This window comes from Labrus mixtus, chromosome 4, assembly GCF_963584025.1.
Source record: "Labrus mixtus chromosome 4, fLabMix1.1, whole genome shotgun sequence".
In the NCBI taxonomy this organism is placed as follows: domain Eukaryota; kingdom Metazoa; phylum Chordata; class Actinopteri; order Labriformes; family Labridae; genus Labrus; species Labrus mixtus.
The window spans coordinates 3056475-3075728 of NC_083615.1; the positions used below are offsets into that span (position 1 = coordinate 3056475).

A 19254-nucleotide genomic window follows, 5' to 3' on the forward strand; every position below is an offset into this window, starting at 1 on the left:
GCCCTTAGTGATGATGGGGTCGTTGCTTGCGGCAACCACCGAAGCTCCTGGAGAATATTTCTTCTCAGATGGAGTGCGTTTGAAAAAATACAGAGGGATGGGCTCGCTGGATGCCATGGAGAAAAATAATAGCCAGAAACGTTACTTCAGGTGGGGAAGTGAGGTTACAAAGAGGCTTTGCTGTACAGTACACTTTTTGTCAGAAAAAACATAAACTCATGCCATGTCGTGGTGACTTCTTTATGTCTAACTCTGTGGGTTTTTTTTTTGTCCAGTGAGGGAGATAAGGTGAAGGTGGCTCAAGGTGTCTCAGGATCAGTACAAGATAAAGGCTCTATCCATAAATTTGTTCCTTATCTCATTGCTGGTATCCAACATGGCTGTCAGGATATAGGAGCCAAGAGTTTGTCCATTTTAAGGTAAGTGAGTAGCCATGTGTGTGTTTGTGTGTATTCTGTACTTTTGAATTGTGTGCAGAATTAGTAGTGTGGATTTTTCTTTTTTTACCAGGTCAATGATGTACTCTGGAGAGCTGAAGTTTGAGAAGAGAACCATGTCTGCTCAGATGGAGGGAGGAGTCCACGGCCTCCACTCGTAAGTCAGACCCTGACCTTTGGATACTTTATAAATGCAAAGACATTAACCATTCTGTGTCTGAGTTTCTCTTGTATTAAGTCTCTTTTTGCTGTCGAATGGAGAGTAGCATCAAAATTTTCTCTCTCTTGCTCTTTTCTTACCCATGCTATCCCATTAGATATTCTTTTGTGCCATGTAAGTACATCCATGTGGTTATCACATCTCCATCTTCTTCTTCCATTCAGTCATCTCCACCAAAGCTTGCCTTTGTCACCTTCAAATAATCCTACACCACAGCAAATGTCTATACTTTTGTTCTCCTGTTTGGTCCGTAGTTACGAGAAACGGCTTTACTGAGTCTGGAGGAAGAGGAAACACTCGAGCGGGACCTAACGTCCCGACCCCGGCAGCTCTGAGCAGATGCAGCGGACGCATGTGATCAAACTACAAGAACGACGCTCTCATTGGTGTACTAAATCCACACTCAATAATCTACTTTTTTGTGCCCCCCCCCCCCCTTTTTTCATGGTTTTTCTTACCACTAACCACTTCAAAAAGAGCTAAACAACACACTTTACCTTGAGTCTCATCTTGATAGAGGAGCCTCTTGGATTAATAGACGTGACTGCACATGAACTCTTTATCTTTCTGTCTCCCACTGTGTGGCCAAGGTGTGATCTGCTGATCTCTTCCAACAAGCAAACACATTTCATTTCCTTCTTATTGGTCATGCTTAATTGCAAAAACAAAGCTTGCAGTGGTGCAGTCCAGAAAATCCATCCTTCAGACATTTGAAAACATTTTATTTCTTTGAAAGAGAAACGAAGGAAACATTTTTAAATAGCATTCTGCTGAAAGCGGAGCAGACTCCAGAAATGTAATATACTCTAGAACTATATATAGACATACCATTTTCTTGCCGGTAACCTTGTGTATAAAGCTAACTGACCCAGAAGGACATTTTAAGTATAATACATATAGTGAACTTGTGTTGTTATTATCCTCTCACTGCACCAAGTAAATTGTGTTAAGAACATTCAGTGTCATTTCTCAGACAAGTCAACATTTGTTTGTTACACAAATGGGTTACCTCACCCTGAGCCGATGAGCTATTTGAATGTGCTTCACTGCTGCAGAAGGGACATAAGCTTAGCATCGGCCTTAACTCACGAATACACATTTTTTAACAAGAAGAGTTTAAAGGAGTTTAAAGGAACCCTTTTTCCACGTTCATCATCTTTGGCATAGAAAATAATAATTTAAAACATTTTTAAGTCTGAAGACATGACACTTCTAACACTTAACATCTTCAGTTATCTGATTTATTTTCTACATCCTCCCCCTGTTTAAAACACATTGGCTGGAAATGTGATCTTCCATAATTTAATTTTGCAAAATGAACTTTTAAACCACATGACTATGGAATGTACATATACATAGTTTTGTATATTTCTGGGCTCTATATTAAAAATTGTATTTGTGATTCATTGAAATAGGGCTAAGAACTCAGTTGAAAGGCCCAAGTTCAATATATATTTCTTTCTGATTTGTAGTCAAAATTTTGTCAGTCTTTCATGTGATTTCCTTTTTTCAATGTCTTTGATTTTACAGTATGTAGCTCTTTGATAAGTTCTGGATCTTATGTTGATTTAGCAAAAACCTGGCATGTTCTTGTGTGCTAACTTGTTGGTTATCAGGCTTATTTTAAAGTTTTCTATAGGGTTGAAAATAAGTCACAACATACTACTTTATAACCCATTCCATAAATTATATTCACTGTAAATAGTGTTGCATGAATAAAGTTATTTTTAATAGGGGTATTTTGATATTGTTCATTAATCATCTTGACATTGTTCTCTAAATACCACTAGAGGGCAGTATAGTCAACATTTAACAATGCATCATTTCAAAAATACTTTTCCACAAAATGTCTAACCTCAGAAATGACACATTTTTGCAGCCAAGTGGTAAAAAGGTATGTCAAATATTCTGTAACATGATTTTCACATTGTTCACACCACACTGACAATAACAATGTCTGTTCACATGATGCATTATACATTTGACGATTTCAGCTCCCTCTGTTGAATTAGGTTTTAACATCACTCCATACGTTTGCAACCGGTCAAATGGGATTTTTGAGCTTGTGGAACTTTACCAACATTTTTAAAATGTTTATTTTTTTGATCTTCTTGTGCCTTTACTAAGAGATAGGACAGTGGATAAAGTCAGAAATTGGAGCGAGACAGTGGAGAATGACATGCAGGACAGGAGCCACAGGTTGGATTCAAACCCATGCCGCCTGCTTGGAGGATTATAGCCTCTGTGCACTCTAACCACTAGGCTACCGGCGCCCCTACCATACCAAGATTTTAAATTAAAACAGTACAACAGTGAACAAATAAACCCTTTCTTTAAATACAATAATTTCAAATACAAAAAAGCTTAACAAGTCTGTTATGCAATTATCAAATCTCTTAATTTAAGTTCTTGACACCATTTGAATGCTTTAGTATTATTACACAAACTAGGTGATGTTTCTGAAAGAAGCGGGATGAAGTCAGACTTCAGATCAAGTTTAGAATACTGTATATACAATAACAACAGTATAATCCTCGTAGAAAATAAGTTGTTCTATTGTGTAAATAATTTTCATTCCCCCTGTCGTTATTTTAAACTGTAAAACTTCATAATGTACAATTTTGTTTTCTCTAACTCACCTATTAGAGTCAGCTACATTTATTTCTGCATGATGCACATCCCAATCACAACTGAACATGTGTATAACTTTTACAATTCAATTGTGTCACTGCACACACTCAGGGCATCGATCTGTTTGCACACATTGACAAACTCTGCCTGTACAGCCAGATCCCATTCCAGCTGTTTGCTCTCACTCATCTTTTTAGTCCCAGCTAGCCGGCCAGACCCTCGACTATCCTGGGAGGCGAGGCTCAGGGTTCGGTAGCGCCTGTGGTAAGAAAGGTGAGGGATTGCTCTGGGGAGGCTGCTCTGAGCAAAGTTTTGACCTCTGTTGGCCCAGGAGTGTGAACGCAACTTCCCTGTCTCTTTTGGTTTGTTGCACAGACCCTGAGTTGAGCCTGAGATGCTCTCCCATTGCTCCGTTGACGTTGGCGACTTGCTGTGAGAGCCGTGTGGCTGGGACGGTCTCGGAAGGGACAGGTTCTCTTGATCAACATCTCCACAGGAAGATGTGCGATACAGGGCATTGTCCGCAGAGCTAGGCCCTTGCTTTGACATGGCTTGGCTAGGAGAGCTCAAGGAGAGGCTTGATGAAGCTTGGAATAGTCTTGGCATACCAAAGATACTGTGAGAGAACAGGGACTCACTGAACAGAGCCTGGTCAATGCTCCGGGACAAGTTTATGGGAGATGGTGGCCGCAAATCCACAGTGGAGTCAGTCTCCAGTCTGAGGCTGTCCATTGAGGATATCTGAGACTCAGCTGCAGGTGTAGGTTTGTGCAGTGGGCTTGGGGGTGTAGGTAGAGGTAATGCAGTGTTATGGATTTGGCTGGCCTTGGGGACACAGTCCAATCCATTCCCAGGTGAATCCACCATTGAGAAAAGGGGAAAAGCCTCTGCGTGTCCTTTGGTGATGACATCACAGACCACCAATTTCTCCTGTTTACCCTGGGACCAGCACTCATCAGAAGAAAGGACGGGGGAATTTGCATCTCCCTCTGAGGGCAGGGTGAGTCTTCGTGAAGGGGAGCTGCAGGAGAGGCGCGACCAAGATCCTGGCCGAGGATTGGTTATGCTCTTGAGAGAGGAGTTATTTTGACAGAACAGAGGGTGTGTACCAATGAGAGACAAGCTCAGACACACCCCGATCTCACAGATTCTGCAGCCCACCTGGAAGCCCCACCACGGCCAAGGCTTAAATCCATACCCATCCACCCCTCCGAAACCAAGGCCGTGCAAGATCCCGTAAAGTTGGAGGCCTCCACACCCCAACAAACACAAAGAGGCCCCTAGTCCAGCTCCTGCTGCCCTACCCCAGTCTTCCTCTTTGGCAAAGGGGCAGCTTGCAGGCCGTACCACCTCAGGAGATCCTCCACTCTCTCCATTATCATTCAGCCTGTAGATGTGTTTAGTATCCACTTGTATCAAGCAAAAAAAGATGAGGTAGTAGCATGAGAGAAAGAGGGAGAGACATACAAACACGCCCTGAGGGAAAAGAAGGATCTCGTTTGGTAGGCTGCGGAGGAGGTGGAGCATGCCAACACAGCCAAGAGAAACCCCAATGTGCAACAGGGTAATACACAATAACAGGCAAGGTTTGGGTACGATGGAGAACGAGGTGGAAAAAGCCAGTGGGAGTGAGAGGTGCTTGCGTGAGCAAAAGGAAAGGAGGAAGAATGCCAGGGTGAAGGCTGATATCAAACAGGGGAAGAGCAGCTCAGACAGCAGAAGAGAGACCAAAGGAGGAAGACGATCTTGGTGATTGTAAGCATCGTAGAGCAAACAGAAAGCTTGGATGCCCGCAAAAGACAAGAGGAACAAGTGGAGCAAGGTGAAGTAGGGACCACCTGGGGGACACCGCAAGGGCAGGCCTAGCAGGCAGACCACAGAGATCAGTCCGAATACTGTGAACACAGCCCCGAGGCCATAAATGTGCGCTTCCCACGCAAACCCCCACGTGGCGAGGGCAGAGTTCCAGTCCGAGTACAGAGGGACGAAAAGGGTAGAGGTGAGAGCAAGGGAGTGGCGCAGAAAGTCGTTGGGAATAACATCTTCAGGGTAGGTTGGAGTCAGGGCCTGACTGGATGTTTTGCAGGGTGTAGCAGTTGTGTCCATGTTGCCATCGAGCAACAGTGTTCCAACGGTCGTCGAGACATCGTCCTTTTGCTCATCTGAAAAGTAAGTATAATAAATAACATTAGTAATCTACATGTTGTGTAAAAGAAGACCAAAAGTATACAAGATTAAAAGACAGAATTAATGTATGGCTTTGGGCTGGAAAATGGAGGCCAATGCAGACACACTAAAATGATGTGTAAAATATTTTGAACATTACCTGCTGGGCATCAGGGAATTAGCTTTTATCCTTATAAACATGTTAGCATTTAGCTGTTAGCATTTAGCCTGAAACACAGCCTCACTTTGCTGTATGTATGGCTGTGTACTCTAAATACTAGCAATTTTTTATGAAGATGACATTAGTTTATGTATAACATGAAGACAATTTAAGTTCTTATTGTCTAAAAAGAGAACAGAGAAGAGTGTGCAATGTGTGATGGTAATCCATAATAAAACAGAGCAGGCATGTTAATGGGAATGTCTAACTGGGTCAGAGAGAGAGAGAGAGAGAGAGAGCGAGCGTGAGCATGAGTACATAGTATGTGTGTGTGCGTATGTGCTCATGAAAAAGAGAGTGACGATTAGCCAGTATTGACCTCGTTGCTGTTCTCATTTTGTGTGGCTATTATTAAGCACGATGGAGGGGTGTTATTGTTATGCTACTCAATTAATGTTGCATTCTTCCAATTAAGATAAGCAGAGGTGTTTTGCGTTCATATCTGACTCGGATTGTGTAACCAATGAATAATGAAGGCATCTCATTCTCGAGTGGAATACGTTCAGAGTCAGCTGTATGGAGTCAACAGAATCGGGGAAGCTAGTTATGAATAGACTATGTCCTATTTCTGCTCGTGCACTGGTATTGAAGTGAATGTGTCATTGCAGAAAAAAACAGACAGACCCTTTAAAGAGGGGATTTCACTGTGTTCTGAATAAACAGCTTGAATTGCTGGTTCCTCATTTGACACAGGTAAAACAGTTTGGTAAAGTTACCCAACAAACAGGCTGGTTTTAAATGCAAAGGTAACTCGACAAAGGGAAACTTGACACAGTTCTGTCAAAACATTCCGACCCCCAGTGCTTGTTGACACAACACATCATTTACTTTGGCAAGTACGCATCTTGTTTTGAGTCTGTGTGTGTAAAAAGCAAATACTGAATTTGTAATAACCTTTGGATGTAAATTTATATTAAAATTTAATCGAACAAACAAAAATCTAAAAAATCTAAACAGCAGACGGTGTTGTGGGATATTAAGGGAAATCTTTTTGAAGGAAGGATTATTAGCTGTATGAAGGGAGGAAGGAAGGATTATTACCTTCAGTTGCCTCTGTTCTGACAGCTCCTTTTTGTAAAGTTTGTTCTGTGACATTAATCAACCCGGCTCCGGCCTCTTTTAATGATACAGTTCCCTCCTTTGTCTGTCCAGCTGTGACATCAGAAGGATGTGTGATCCATCCCCGTATACCAGTGGCTACTTGTGGAGTAGGGGGTTCAGGACTGGGCCCAGGTCCAACAGCTGGAGCTGAAGTGAAGTCTTGGTCTGATGGAATAGAGCCAAACAGGAGAAAATGTAACTGTCTGATTGACTCCTCTTTCTGTGAAGATGCAAAAGAACGTATTCCAGAGCCAGTACTGGTCTCAGCTGGCAGAAACTTTAATGATGATCTTATTGGTTTTGTTCTTTCCCTCAAGGCGGCGTCTTCTGTAGCTCTCTCTGTTGGTGTAGATCTGACACGTTCCTTCTCATCAGGGTACAAATGAGATGTCTCTGTGCTGTCCTGTACGTCAGTGTATTCACCAATCACTCCTTGTCTATCAAACTCCTCAGACGACGACGAGGACCAACTCAAAGGTCGACCCAGGACGTCTGCATTCTCATTTCCAATCGCGAGATCCCCTGGTGTCGAATCATGTCCGTGAGGTCTCTGTGGGGACCGTGCGAGACCGAAACCTGCTGTGTCGGTGTCAAGCCGCTCTGTTTCTGCGACGATCCCTTGAGGAAATGCGATGACATGAAGAGTCAGGTGAGGTGAGGGCAGGGAGAGAAGAAGGTAAAGATGCCACAGTGAGAGCATGGTGAGGGATGTGCCGACTCCACCACAAAGTCACATGACGTAGGTTTTGAGGGGTATTGTCCAATCACATGTTTGATGGATCTCTCACCTCAGGTTCTTTTTTGGATATCATGCTTCACACACAACCTGGAGAAGAAAGACGGGTAAATGAGATTCAAGACACAATCAGTGCAGCAACTCAACCTATATGCATATCGCTTGGATATCATCACTAGGTCGCTTGAATCCCTGATTGTCAATTGCGAATACTTTGTATGCAAAGTGTTCAGTTGAGGTTGTTAAACACACTCACTAGATCCCTACAATGAATTTTAACATCAGAATGAAAACATACATTCACAACAACAACAACAGAGAAGAGACGTCGAGTATACAACTGCTTTCTTTTAGCACGTCTTGTTTCAGCTTCTTACCTCATCAGTAGCCCACTCTGCTGCAGCCTCTTTAAACATACATGGTGCTCTCTGTGTCGCTGCATGCCTGCAGTCTGTCTCTCTCTCTCTCTCTCTATTTCAGCGTAGCACTCTGTGTCCTTTCATACTCGCTGTGCAGTGCCCCTCTTCTCTCCATCAGACAGTCGTCGGCACATGGGACAGACCCCACCTCCTCAACACCAAAACCCCTGCTGTCCTGTGCTCTGCCGCTGCATTTGGTCTGACAGTGAGGTTTTGACTGTTTGCACAATCCCAATCTCTTGCATCTGTAAGGCTTCGTTCACACCGCACTCAGTATCATCTCTTGTTTAATGCATATAGTAACTGTACTGCTGCTTCTGCCATACCCACATACATTCACTCTGCTGGATCATACACAGTGTATGATGTTAGGTAAAAAATGTAAAAATTTCAAAGCAGAGATAAAAACAAAAAGAAAATGAGAGAAAAAAAAAGGAACGAGGCATGAATATAGGGCAAAAGTCTGCTTATCAAACAACAGACAGGCTGTCAACCAGCCAGTGCAACAGATCAATACATGCTAGCTTAATTTACGACTGATGCCGTGCCCTTCCCAACCACTGCATTAACAACTCGGTTTGAAACCATCCCCATCAGTAGATGAAGATGAAAATCCTTTATGAATAATAGAAGGATTTGTGGTTACTTGTGTGCATTTATAGGATTCCTCTGAACCAACCGGCTGCTCTTTTTTTTGAAAACAAAGACTTGCTATCCAATATAGGCTCAAATGACAAACTTGTGACCTTGTTCATATGTCAGTTATTGCGGTGTGAGTCTTTGATGTAAATTGACTCACTTTTATGGTGCTATTTAACTTGCTCTTTTTTTTTTTTTTACGTTATCCGCCTTGTCCACGTGTGCTGTTTCAACCCAATGGGGGGAAATCCAGTAGCCTCATGGCCTAATTCAATTCCCAAGGATAGTTCTAAAATAGACACTGATCCACATACCTTTTGGATGCATTTAGAGTCAGGGAGGAAGCACAGTTACACTCATATGCTTGTCTGTCTTTGGCTGAAGTTCTGATGTGAAGTTTTCCACTGACCATTGCTGAATTAGCAGGAAACAGGATTTATCAAGTCAGATTTGTTGTTGCTAAATGCACTAATTCTTTTTCTATTTATAAAATAAAGATGTGTCCAACTATATCCCAAACAAATCTGCCAAGTCAATATTTACTGCAAAAACGTTAAGGCCAGCTCTGCACAAATGTTCCTGGCTGCAAAAACAAAAACCTCCGCCAGCAAAGAAGAGACCAGTTAACCATCTCTTCATTTCAGATTGTCTTTACACATGCCTCTGCCTTGCAGGATAAGAAACGTCATGTGCTCATAAGACTGCGATCGTTTCAGCAAAGATTGAAAGACAGTAGTGAAGATAAGAACTTCCCTGGCTTGGGGTGTGGTTAACCCGCTGCCCTGATGAGGACACAGGAAACCACCAACCCATCCGTAACTAAAGGGACTTGGATAGAGACAATGACAGGCCAAACATATGATCTCAGAGAGGGACGTGGACAAATTATTGCCGCCTCACACTTGCTATTATGATTCATTGAGCGAGTAGTTGCTGTTTGGACAAGTCATCCCCTAGCAGGACCAAGTCAGCAGGGACAGTGGTGGTCCAGCTGAGAAGTCAGGGCAAGACTCAGAAACAAAGCTGCACAAGCAAGAGAAGGGGGAGAAGAAGGCTAGACCATAGTTAAATAAACTCTTTATATACAGTGCTACAAGAAGGGGAATGCATAGGAAGCATTTTACAACATTTGATGCTTTGATGTTTTTTTTTTTTTATTAGAGTTTTTGTTAAACATATTAAAACATTTTTTTGCATAATTTTAAATACATTATTCCTAAATTATGTGTTACTTTAAGGGGTTAAAGGGGTAACACACACATTAAAAAACACATCCACGGTCAAAAATACAAATGTATGACTTTGTATATAATGTGGAAAGAATGGAAACTCTTGTGAATTGTGGGGAAATAAAGTTTACACAATAGTGAAGGCAAGACATGACTGTAGTGACCGTGCTAACTGGGCTTGCTTATAGAGTTACTGGGATATAAAGATTTGCTATGTCAGTGAACATGTAGGTGCATGTGTAAGGACCATTGTGCCATGCTTCAACTTTGTCATTAAGGTCATTTTTTTTCAAATCAACTTGATAGATGATCTATTTTAGCTGAAGAAACACAGGCATATTGCTGCAATAATTATCTATTTATGAATATATCTGAAATATAGTGTTTACATGTAGCCTACTTGCATGCTCAGAAAGATCTGGAGCTCAAAAAACATCTCCACAAACACTAAGATACGCATCTTCAACTCCAACGTTAAACAAGTGATGCTGTATGGATCCGAAACATGGAGAACAACAAAACACACAACACACAGGCTGCAAACATTCATCAACACCTGCCTCAGAAGGATATTAAACATCTGGTGGAAAGACAAAGGCAACAATGTGGACCTGTGGAAGAGAACAAGCCAAGACCCCATAGACTTACAAATCTGAAAGAGAAAGTGGAGTTGGATTGGCCACACCCTCAGAAAACCTGTCGCAAACATCACCCGACAAGCCCTGAAATGGAACCCCCAGGGGAAAAGGAAAAGAGGTCGCCCCAGGAACAGCTGGAGAAGAAGTGTAGAGGCAGAAATGTCAGAGAGTGGACTCTACTGGGGAGAGCTTGAGCGAAAAGCCACAAACAGAGTGAAATGGAGGATATTCGTCAGCGGCCTATGCACCCAAGAGGAGCAAAAGGCTTAAGTCAAAGTAAGTCATGTAGCCTACTTACACTGACACTATGCAGTTTAAAACTAATCTATTCTATTTATATTATTTATTCTATCTATTTAGTATTTAAAATTTAAGCTCCTGTAAACGGTTTTTAGTTGGTTATGAAACACACAGGGAGAGATATTTATGCTGACAAAAGCAAATGTGACCGTCAGCAAAATGATTGATTATTTCTATTAGGCTATTTGTAATGCCTGTAACCTCTGCCACCAGGGCAGTGTGAGTGACTGTGACTTCTGACTGTTTAAAGGAAACAGTGAGACATGTTTCGTCAGGGGAAAATGATTTGATCTGTAGTGTTTCTTATCTATGAGAGAGAAAAAAAAAAGAGTTTGCAAATCCATTCACACAGTTGATACATTTGCACACATCTGTGGCCACATTTTCTGAGCTGAGCGCATCGATGTTTTGCAAACTGTGCGCACTTTGATGTGCATGGAAGCGGAACGTTTTCAGATCTGTGCACAGCCTACAAATCTGTGGGCAAGGATTATATAACATGCGCATGGATCTCTAAACTGTAAAAACTGGAATTAAAAACGGCTGTTTAATTTCTTCTGACCTCAAGGTGCTCCTTACTTCGATCCTGGCAACAATCCACTCCACTACATTACTGCAGCTATTACGCATGACAAGGATGAGACTGTTGCTTTTTCTTTAACTTGTCCTTCTTTGAGTTGTCCTTCAGGGATGAAGCTTTGTTTTAACAGGTGAAAAGGGTTTATTGCCATGTGTGGTGGTTAACTGAAATTAACACATTAATATTCTCATTACTTTAACTGAACACAGTGTTTGTTTTCCTGAACGTGTAACGTCAATGGTCAGAATTTGTGCAGGACTGGATGACACATAGGCCTACAAAACAAAATCTGCCTGTCTTGTGTCTTTGTAAAAATTGGTTAACTTTGACTTAAGTCATCTAATTTAAGGTGACTTTTACTTTTAGTAAAGTAATTGTAAAGTGTTACTTTCAAGCAACTTTTACTCAGTATGTTTTTAAGATAAGATAATCCTTTATTTATCCCACAACGGGGAAATTTACAGTGTTACAGCAGCAAAGAGCAAAGATTGCAAACAAAAAGTGAACACAGTACACAATGTCAATAAAAAAATAAAAATAAAAATGTACAAAAAATAGATAGATACCACAATATAGATTTTAAAAAATAGATCAGCTGAGAGCTGCAGTTTTGACAAAAATGTAGTCAGAATATTCAGTGTAACAAAGTGGTTTGGTAAACATAATATAATATTAACATTTCAAGTATGTTTCCAACACTGATTAGGAAGACTTTTATGAGGGAAAAAAATGACTAAAGTATAAATAAATAAATAAATGAATGAATAAATAAATAAATAAATAAATAAATAAATAAATGTTGGGAGAAATACATACAATAATGTATAAATAAATAAATAATTAAATAAATGCATCAATAAATATATAAATAAATATATTCATATATTTATTTATGTTTTTCTGTGTCCATGTTGTACAAGGAAAAGTAAATATGTAAATTAAGTGGGCCGTCCTAACATTACTGAAGTAGGATTGGTCAATTTTGAAAAACAGACAGAAGCAAATTTACATATATACTTTTCCTCTTACGACCTGGACACAGAAATAAATAGATGTGTAAATGTAAAAATACGGAAATAAATTAATAACTCAATTAATGTGGAAATGTTGATACATATATAACTGTATAAATACGCTAATAAATGAATAAATACATGTAAAAATATATAAATAGCCTTTTTCATTAACAAAGTGTATTTATTATTTATTCATTGATGTATTGTTTTCAGCATTTATATATTTATTTATATATTTATTGATGCATTTATTTATTTATTTATACATTATTGTATGCAGTTCTCCCAACATTTATTTCTACTTTAGTCATTTTTTGTCCCTCATAGACTTTGGCTGCATTAGCAAAGAGGAATTCAGTTTATTCGCTGCATAGTGAAGAGAAGTAGACTTTTTTTTAGCAACTCCCTTGCACAAACATCTGTTGCAAAATATTCCACTTCTGTGTTTACAGGATTAGATCACATACTGGGGTTAGACAGGTGAGGTACAAAGTCTGTTCCCCGTGTGATAAAACAGTCACCTTGCTTCACCTTATTATCTCTGCCTTGGTTGGTGTTCAGGGTTCAGGTTAGGATTGTTTGCGTGCAGGTCACATGGATTTCCGAAGGAGGGCAGCAGTTCGCCTGAGAGACCCCTGACAGTCGACTGAGGACTACACACTCCTCAGATGAAGGAGATGAGGAAGCTGGAAAATAAACCACACTGCTCGATGTGTGTAGTACGGAGCCCTGGAGGTGAAATAGATGGGTTTTTTTTATCTCGCACGCGCGACTTAGTATCTCACTTACTGTATCTCACTTGCACTCTGGCTCGAAGGATTGGAGGAATTGCCACTGACATAAATGGATGTAGAGATATGGGGAGTGGGGAGTATGAGTTAGGAGTCATCAATTTTGTTTACCTGTGCTTGAATTAAACCTGGAGAAAGATCGTTGATCATTCATTGTAGTATTCATTGTTTTTCATGTTTGGCATGCATGTTCTTTTACTGCGGTTCTGCCAATAGCACTCTGTTCACTAGTCTGTTATTTAACTTTGAGTTAAGCTTTTTTACTTAAATGCTATTTCAACCGGTCTGAATGGTCTAGTGTGTTAATACAATATAACTAGCACATTTGCAGTATTTGGAGGTGTCTCCTATGAAGATAAAGTATCAAGTTGACTAAAAGCTATTTCCGTACCTATAGAGTGTAGAAATTGAACCAAATGGATTACAAATGGGTGAGGGTACATGTACGGTAATTACACGCAATGTTTTATGAATGAAATAAAAAGTTTGAAACACATTATACAGTGACAAACCCAGAGGTAGACACTCAGAAACAAGTCAACTCAAGGTCTTACAGTAATACATAGCTGCATGTTACAGGTGTGAAGTCACAGCAACTGAAGCAGCAGTTACTTTTCAAGGAAAGTACTTCAATAAATGGAATTACCATTAGCCTTCATTGTTCCAATTTTCTTATATTTCCTTAAAAGCTGCTCTAGGCAACATTCAGCAACAAAATGTACACATTCACAAAACAATGTTTTACACATTTACTTTCTGTATTCCTCACCTATACTGATCAGAACTTATTAAAGGATATATTTATGACAAATAGACTATTTTGAATGGACAATGTGTCACTCAGTAACAAAAAATACTATTACTGAATTCTTAGGAATCATATGAGAACTCACACAGGTGAGAAACTGCACCTCTGCAACACTTGCAGGTAAAGATTCAGTCAGTTAAGAAAGTTGCAAAGGCATGTAAATCTTCATACAAGTTACAAGGTGCATGTAAAGAATTGAATGTTATATTATATACAGTATTTCTAAAACTACAAAATGTTTACAAAAATGTTATTCAAATGATTCCAGGCAAGGTATGATTGGAGAGAGACATTTCGTATCTCATTTAACTCCTCCTGAAAAAATGCAGAGAGATGCAGGTTACACATTACTCTTAAAGAGAGAGAGAAAGACACACACAGACAGAGAGAGAGAGAGACAGTGGAGGAGAACTAAACAGTATTTCACGTTAAATATACATTTTACACATGAGTACACATTACATGGATTACAGGTCAAAGTTTATTCTCAAGTTATATTTTCTAAAGAAATTCCCCTTGCTTGCAACTGCACAGGTGAGTATTTCAAGGTATAAGGGTATATAAGGGTATGTAAGGGTATATAAGGGTATATAAGGGTATGTAAGGGTATGTAAGGGTATATAAGGGTACATGTAGCACACTTGAATGAACCACAGTGCGCTTGGAGTTGTATGTTGTTTTACTTTTTTCTGCAAACATGAACATATAGCAGCATTGTAAATCATACGCTCCTCTCTGAGCTTCATCAGAACACAATGATTGACCTGCGCTGACCAAGAGCGACCCTTAACCACAAACTCCCTCTTGTGGTGAAACTCTGGAATTACAATGCCTAAATCTTTTCCTTTGAGACACAATAATTAGTTGTAAATAATAAATAAACAAATATATATTCTCTTGCAGAGAATTTACCGCAAGCAGATAGATAGGTCTATGGTGCTTTCAGGAAATGAATTGTATTTTACCACCCACAATGCTGTGCGAAATTAAACGTAATTCGTCACGTCACGTCCGCCTCCAAATCAAAACAAACGAGCGTGGATTAATTGAATCAATTTTTAATCTAGAGTTAAAGTCCCGACTGAAATCGCTACTTTTAATTAACAACAGAAAATATAACAAATGTCTGCATTATTATAAAATTTTCTCCCTCTGTTTAAATAATGATTTCACTATTTAAATACGACTTTGTTGATTTATTTTACTTTATATTCCGTATCTTACTGTCTTTCATTTGTTCTTTCCTTTATGTACTGTATGTTATTTAGTTATTTAATCTGTTTTTTACTTGATTTACATGATATTGTTTTGTTTACCTGACTGTATATGCGCATTACTCTTCTTCAATAAAGATAAACAAAAAAAAAAAAACGGGTGAATGCGGCCGGTTCTGGAAACGTAAATGACGTCAGTTCCTTGCAGAATGACGCAGAAGAAATAGGAACAAATATCTGCCTACTGAATAGTAGGTACTAAACAGTATACAGCACGGATAGTACGTACTGTCTACTGTCTACTGACAGATTGAAGAGGTACTTGGCAATTCGGATACAGAACAACACCGACTTGTCAGCTGATTTGTCCTTCGTCAACTAACCTTTCCTCTACTTGGCTCCACGTGCTTTGAATGAGTTTAGAGCATCACTGGGACAGGTAGGTCTTTTAAGTTTGTTGAAATCAAGAGTTAGCTTCAATTAGCACTGAAAAACAAAAACAAAAAAAAGCATGCGATGCGATGACTGTGAGTGGTTTGTCAATGTGTTTTCGTCATGTTGTGTCTGCAGACACTCCCTTCAGTCGACTGGAAAGACAAAACGCCAACATGTTGGGGAGGGTCGCCCTGAGCAGAGGCATTACAGCCCTGAGACTCAGTAAGAATGCCACTTTGTACATGAAGGAGTTGACACCTCCAGTCTCAGGGTGTGAGAGCCAACCCTCTGAACAACATAAACCTCTTACGGTGATGTTACCGTGGTTGGGATCTCGACCCCAAGCTGTGGCCAAGTACTGTGAAATCTACTTCAACACAGGCTTTGATGTGCTCGTAGTGGAGAGTGAGGTAAGGTCAACAGGAATCATTATAACATAAACAAACATTTAAGTTCATGTTAGTTTGTATCACAAACATGTTTTGACTTCAAGAGGTTAAATCAACTGCATTGCAAATGAGGGAAACCTCAATATCGTCTCAGGAATAAACACAGATTTGATTAAAAAAATTAAATATTAAAATAAAACATGAGAGAGAGTGTGTTGTTGTAATGAGTGTTAGTGTGAGGCAGATATTTACGGTGGCTGGGAAGTGCAAAGCAAAATTACGAATGTGAGACAAATTTACATTTTGAAAAACCTTTTTACATTTTTAGAAAACAAAATTACAAAACCAGAAACACTTACACCGAGGAAAAAAAAAACACATTCACATTTTATAAAACAAAATTTACAAACTACAGAATCTTGACAAAATGGGAATGTACCAAATGTCGGAAGTGACCCGGAGTGAGGGGTCATTTTGTTTGTTTTTGTTTTTGTCGCGGTACATTCCCTTTCCGTCAAGATTCTGTCGTCTGTAGATTTGTTTGGGGACTGGTGGAAGTGTTCTGCCTCTCAGCGATTGTAAAAGTGTTTCACATCTTGTAAATTTGTTTTGTCCTCGGTAAGTGTTTTTGGTTTTGCAATTTTGTTTCATAAAATGTCAAAATGTTTTTGCACATTTTGTAAAAGTGTTTGACACTTTGTAATTTTGCTTTGCACTTCCCAGCCACCGTACATATTCCCTAAAATAGTGCGACGTCAAGAGTGGCATATAGTTATTAATGTATAAATCTCTTCTTATTCTAATTTTTTTTATATTTTAAGTGCTTATTTACTATGTATCTATTCGTATATTGTTTTATTTGCTCTGATAACATGCTGCTGTAACACCACAATTTCCCAGTTTGGGATCAATAAAGTCATTCTATTCTATTAACAAAACTAAATAATCATCATCAGAGAACCATTGAAATAAGAGTTGGATCTTGAAGATTCAAGATTAACTTTATTGTCTCACAGAGTGATTCATTTGTCTTGGGCTCTTCACCCATGCTGCAGCCATAAAAACAAGTTGCTTATTTACAAGCCGATCAATCAATCTAGGAAATGGTCTTTTTGCGATAACATTTATTAATTTAACTCCCCCCAACCTTCCAGTACCAAGGGTCAGGTTAGCAGAGAGTTGAAAAGACTCTATCCCAGGATGCTTTGACTTTCCCCTCGGGTAATCAATAAAGTATCCGTCTGTCTAAAGTCTTACAGGACACCTGAGGCAACTGATAATAGTAGGGCATTTGAGGATCATGTGTTGTTGCTGTTGGATTTTTTCACTTTATGATCAGTCCACTAAGTAGATGAAGATTTCTTGGATCAGTTTACAAATTGCATTTTTGTATCTCCACTCTTGTTTTCATCCCAATTTGAATTTAGGCTGCGACAGATGTGTGATGATGTAGTGATATAGGGTCAAAGTGCAAGGCTCAATGTGTCCCAATTCTGTGCAGACAGCATGTGAAGCATTCACTTTGCACGGGCAGCTACAGTTCATGCTGTGGTTTAAGATCTTGATGTTTATTTCCTTATTTCACTCTCTGAAAAAAATCAACATCTTTGTCTAAAGGTTTATCATGTGATCAGCGGTTTCTGCTTGTTTTTTTTTTTTTTTTCACACCAGGTGAAAGAGTTCCTTTGGCCTCGCTTGGGTCTGGAACACGGAAAGAGGTTGCTGGATTTGCTCCACAGTGAACGCTTTGTCTCCCGCCCTCTGCTCGTCCATGCCTTCTCTATAGGTGGATACACATTTGCTCAGCTGCTGGTAAATGTGTCCCGGGACTCAGAGAAATATCAGGCACTCACAAAGAGGATCAAGGGGCAAGTTTATGACAGCTTGGTGGTGGGCTCTGTCGAGAGAATGGCTACAGGTCGGTTTAATTTGAACATAATCAACATTCTTATTTTCCTCATATCAGTATCACATTTACATTTTGAATGATTGGAAGTGAGTGTCATGAAGTGTGTTTTTATCTCCTCTGCACAGGTCTGGGCAAAACGTTGTTCCCTAGTTTGGAGATGCTGGTGAAACGAGTAAGCTTGTTTTACTTCGGCATGTTCAAACACCAAACCATAGACTACTTTAATGCCGGGATTGAAGCGTTTTGGGCTACGCCCGTCACCGCGCCTGCTCTGTTCTTCTACTGCGAGAACGATGCGTTGAGCGACCCACAGGTCATGGAGGAGTTGATAGACCACCTGCGGAAGCGCGACATGGACATCACAGCAAAGAAATGGGCGGATTCAACACACGCCGGCCACCTGAAGAGGCACAAAAACGAGTATCTGACCACCCTCAACATGTTTCTGAACTCACTCCACTTTGCCCCACTGAAGGCCAAATTGTAAGGGCGATTTCTTTGAAGCCAAACCGCATATATACTTGTTCTGTGTTTTTATCTCAAAGCAAGCATGTGTTGTTTTACTATAGAAGCAAATATTAACTGTGGAATAATGTTTTACTTGAATATTACACTAATTCACTTACTGAGCGTACTGCCAGTCAGTGCCTGTTTTTAGTCAAAAAAAGACTTCACTTGAAATCTCTCTTGTGCTCTTTGAGAAAGAAACACAGGTCTTCTCATCATTGTAAAAGAAGTGCTCTCAGGTCCTCCACTCCACAGCCTCATGGTGTGTAATGATTTTATTTTGGAACATGGTATCACATGGTACGTTTAAAACTTTCGGTTATTACAGTTTACAAGGTCGACACTCTTGGAAGTTTTGACGTGACTTTTCAAAAGAAAGGGACACTTGTCTCCTTGTTCCTTTTTTCAGATGACAATGTAATGTTTGTTTCATGAAGTGCCTTCTAGTCTCATTCTTGAAATATGCAACATAGATAAAGCTGAAAAAAAAAAAAATGCTACTTTAACAACCATTGCATATTCTAATTATTAACTTTATTTTAAAGAATATTTTGAGTATACAGCCTGGGAAAGGATCATTGTGAACTCATGATTATTACAGTATAATATAAATCCTATACTACCTTATTCTGTGGTGTTTGTTGCTCAATGTATTTAACATGCCTATAGAGATTGTATGTGCTACTTGATGCCTTGAATTTCTCACCGAGGCTGTACTTTTCTATTGAAGTAGTCTTGGAAGAGAGAAAATAAATGTAAGCAAACAGAAAACTAGTCAGACCAGTTTTGACTCGACCCTTTTGAATGACTCTTCAAACAATGTTGCAGATTAACTCCCATCTGTTTAACTACCACGCTTTTAAAACCAA

At 39.7% G+C, this 19254-nt stretch overlaps 3 protein-coding genes across 5 annotated transcripts in view; 2 read left to right on the forward strand and 1 right to left on the reverse strand.

Moving 5' to 3' along the window:
* The window catches only part of LOC132972393 (inosine-5'-monophosphate dehydrogenase 1a-like), a 5138-nt gene extending 2742 nt beyond the window's left edge, over positions 1 to 2396 (forward strand). Inside the window, exons 8-12 of one of the 2 annotated variants that reach the window (XM_061035177.1) lie at positions 9 to 150; positions 276 to 419; positions 511 to 594; positions 755 to 771; positions 912 to 2396. In XM_061035177.1, coding sequence (XP_060891160.1) covers positions 9 to 150; positions 276 to 419; positions 511 to 594; positions 755 to 771; positions 912 to 1015 — 491 coding nt within the window. In that variant the 3' untranslated portion in view covers positions 1016 to 2396. The remainder of the gene's footprint in view (positions 1 to 8; positions 151 to 275; positions 420 to 510; positions 595 to 754; positions 772 to 911) is intronic. The other variant, XM_061035178.1, reaches the window with a different exon arrangement.
* Positions 2397 to 2538: 142 nt separating this feature from the next.
* prrt4a (proline rich transmembrane protein 4a) lies at positions 2539 to 8877 on the reverse strand. The gene is made up of 3 exons (XM_061035176.1): positions 7889 to 8877; positions 6716 to 7601; positions 2539 to 5450 (listed from the first exon to the last, which is right to left on the reverse strand). The coding sequence occupies exons 2-3, from the start codon at positions 7473 to 7475 to the stop codon at positions 3367 to 3369; spliced, it is 2844 nt and encodes a 947-aa protein (XP_060891159.1). The 5' UTR covers positions 7476 to 7601; positions 7889 to 8877; the 3' UTR covers positions 2539 to 3366.
* Positions 8878 to 15448: 6571 nt separating this feature from the next.
* On the forward strand, positions 15449 to 19250 carry si:dkey-5i3.5 (uncharacterized protein LOC565091 homolog). Of its 2 annotated transcripts, none has more exons than XM_061035181.1 (4): positions 15449 to 15584; positions 15716 to 15990; positions 17641 to 17887; positions 18004 to 19250. In XM_061035181.1, the coding sequence occupies exons 2-4, from the start codon at positions 15754 to 15756 to the stop codon at positions 18363 to 18365; spliced, it is 846 nt and encodes a 281-aa protein (XP_060891164.1). In that variant the 5' UTR covers positions 15449 to 15584; positions 15716 to 15753; the 3' UTR covers positions 18366 to 19250. The 2 variants fall into 2 exon arrangements, with proteins under 2 accessions (XP_060891164.1, XP_060891163.1); XM_061035180.1 differs by having other exon boundaries at positions 15534 to 15588.
* Positions 19251 to 19254: the final 4 nt, after the last annotated feature.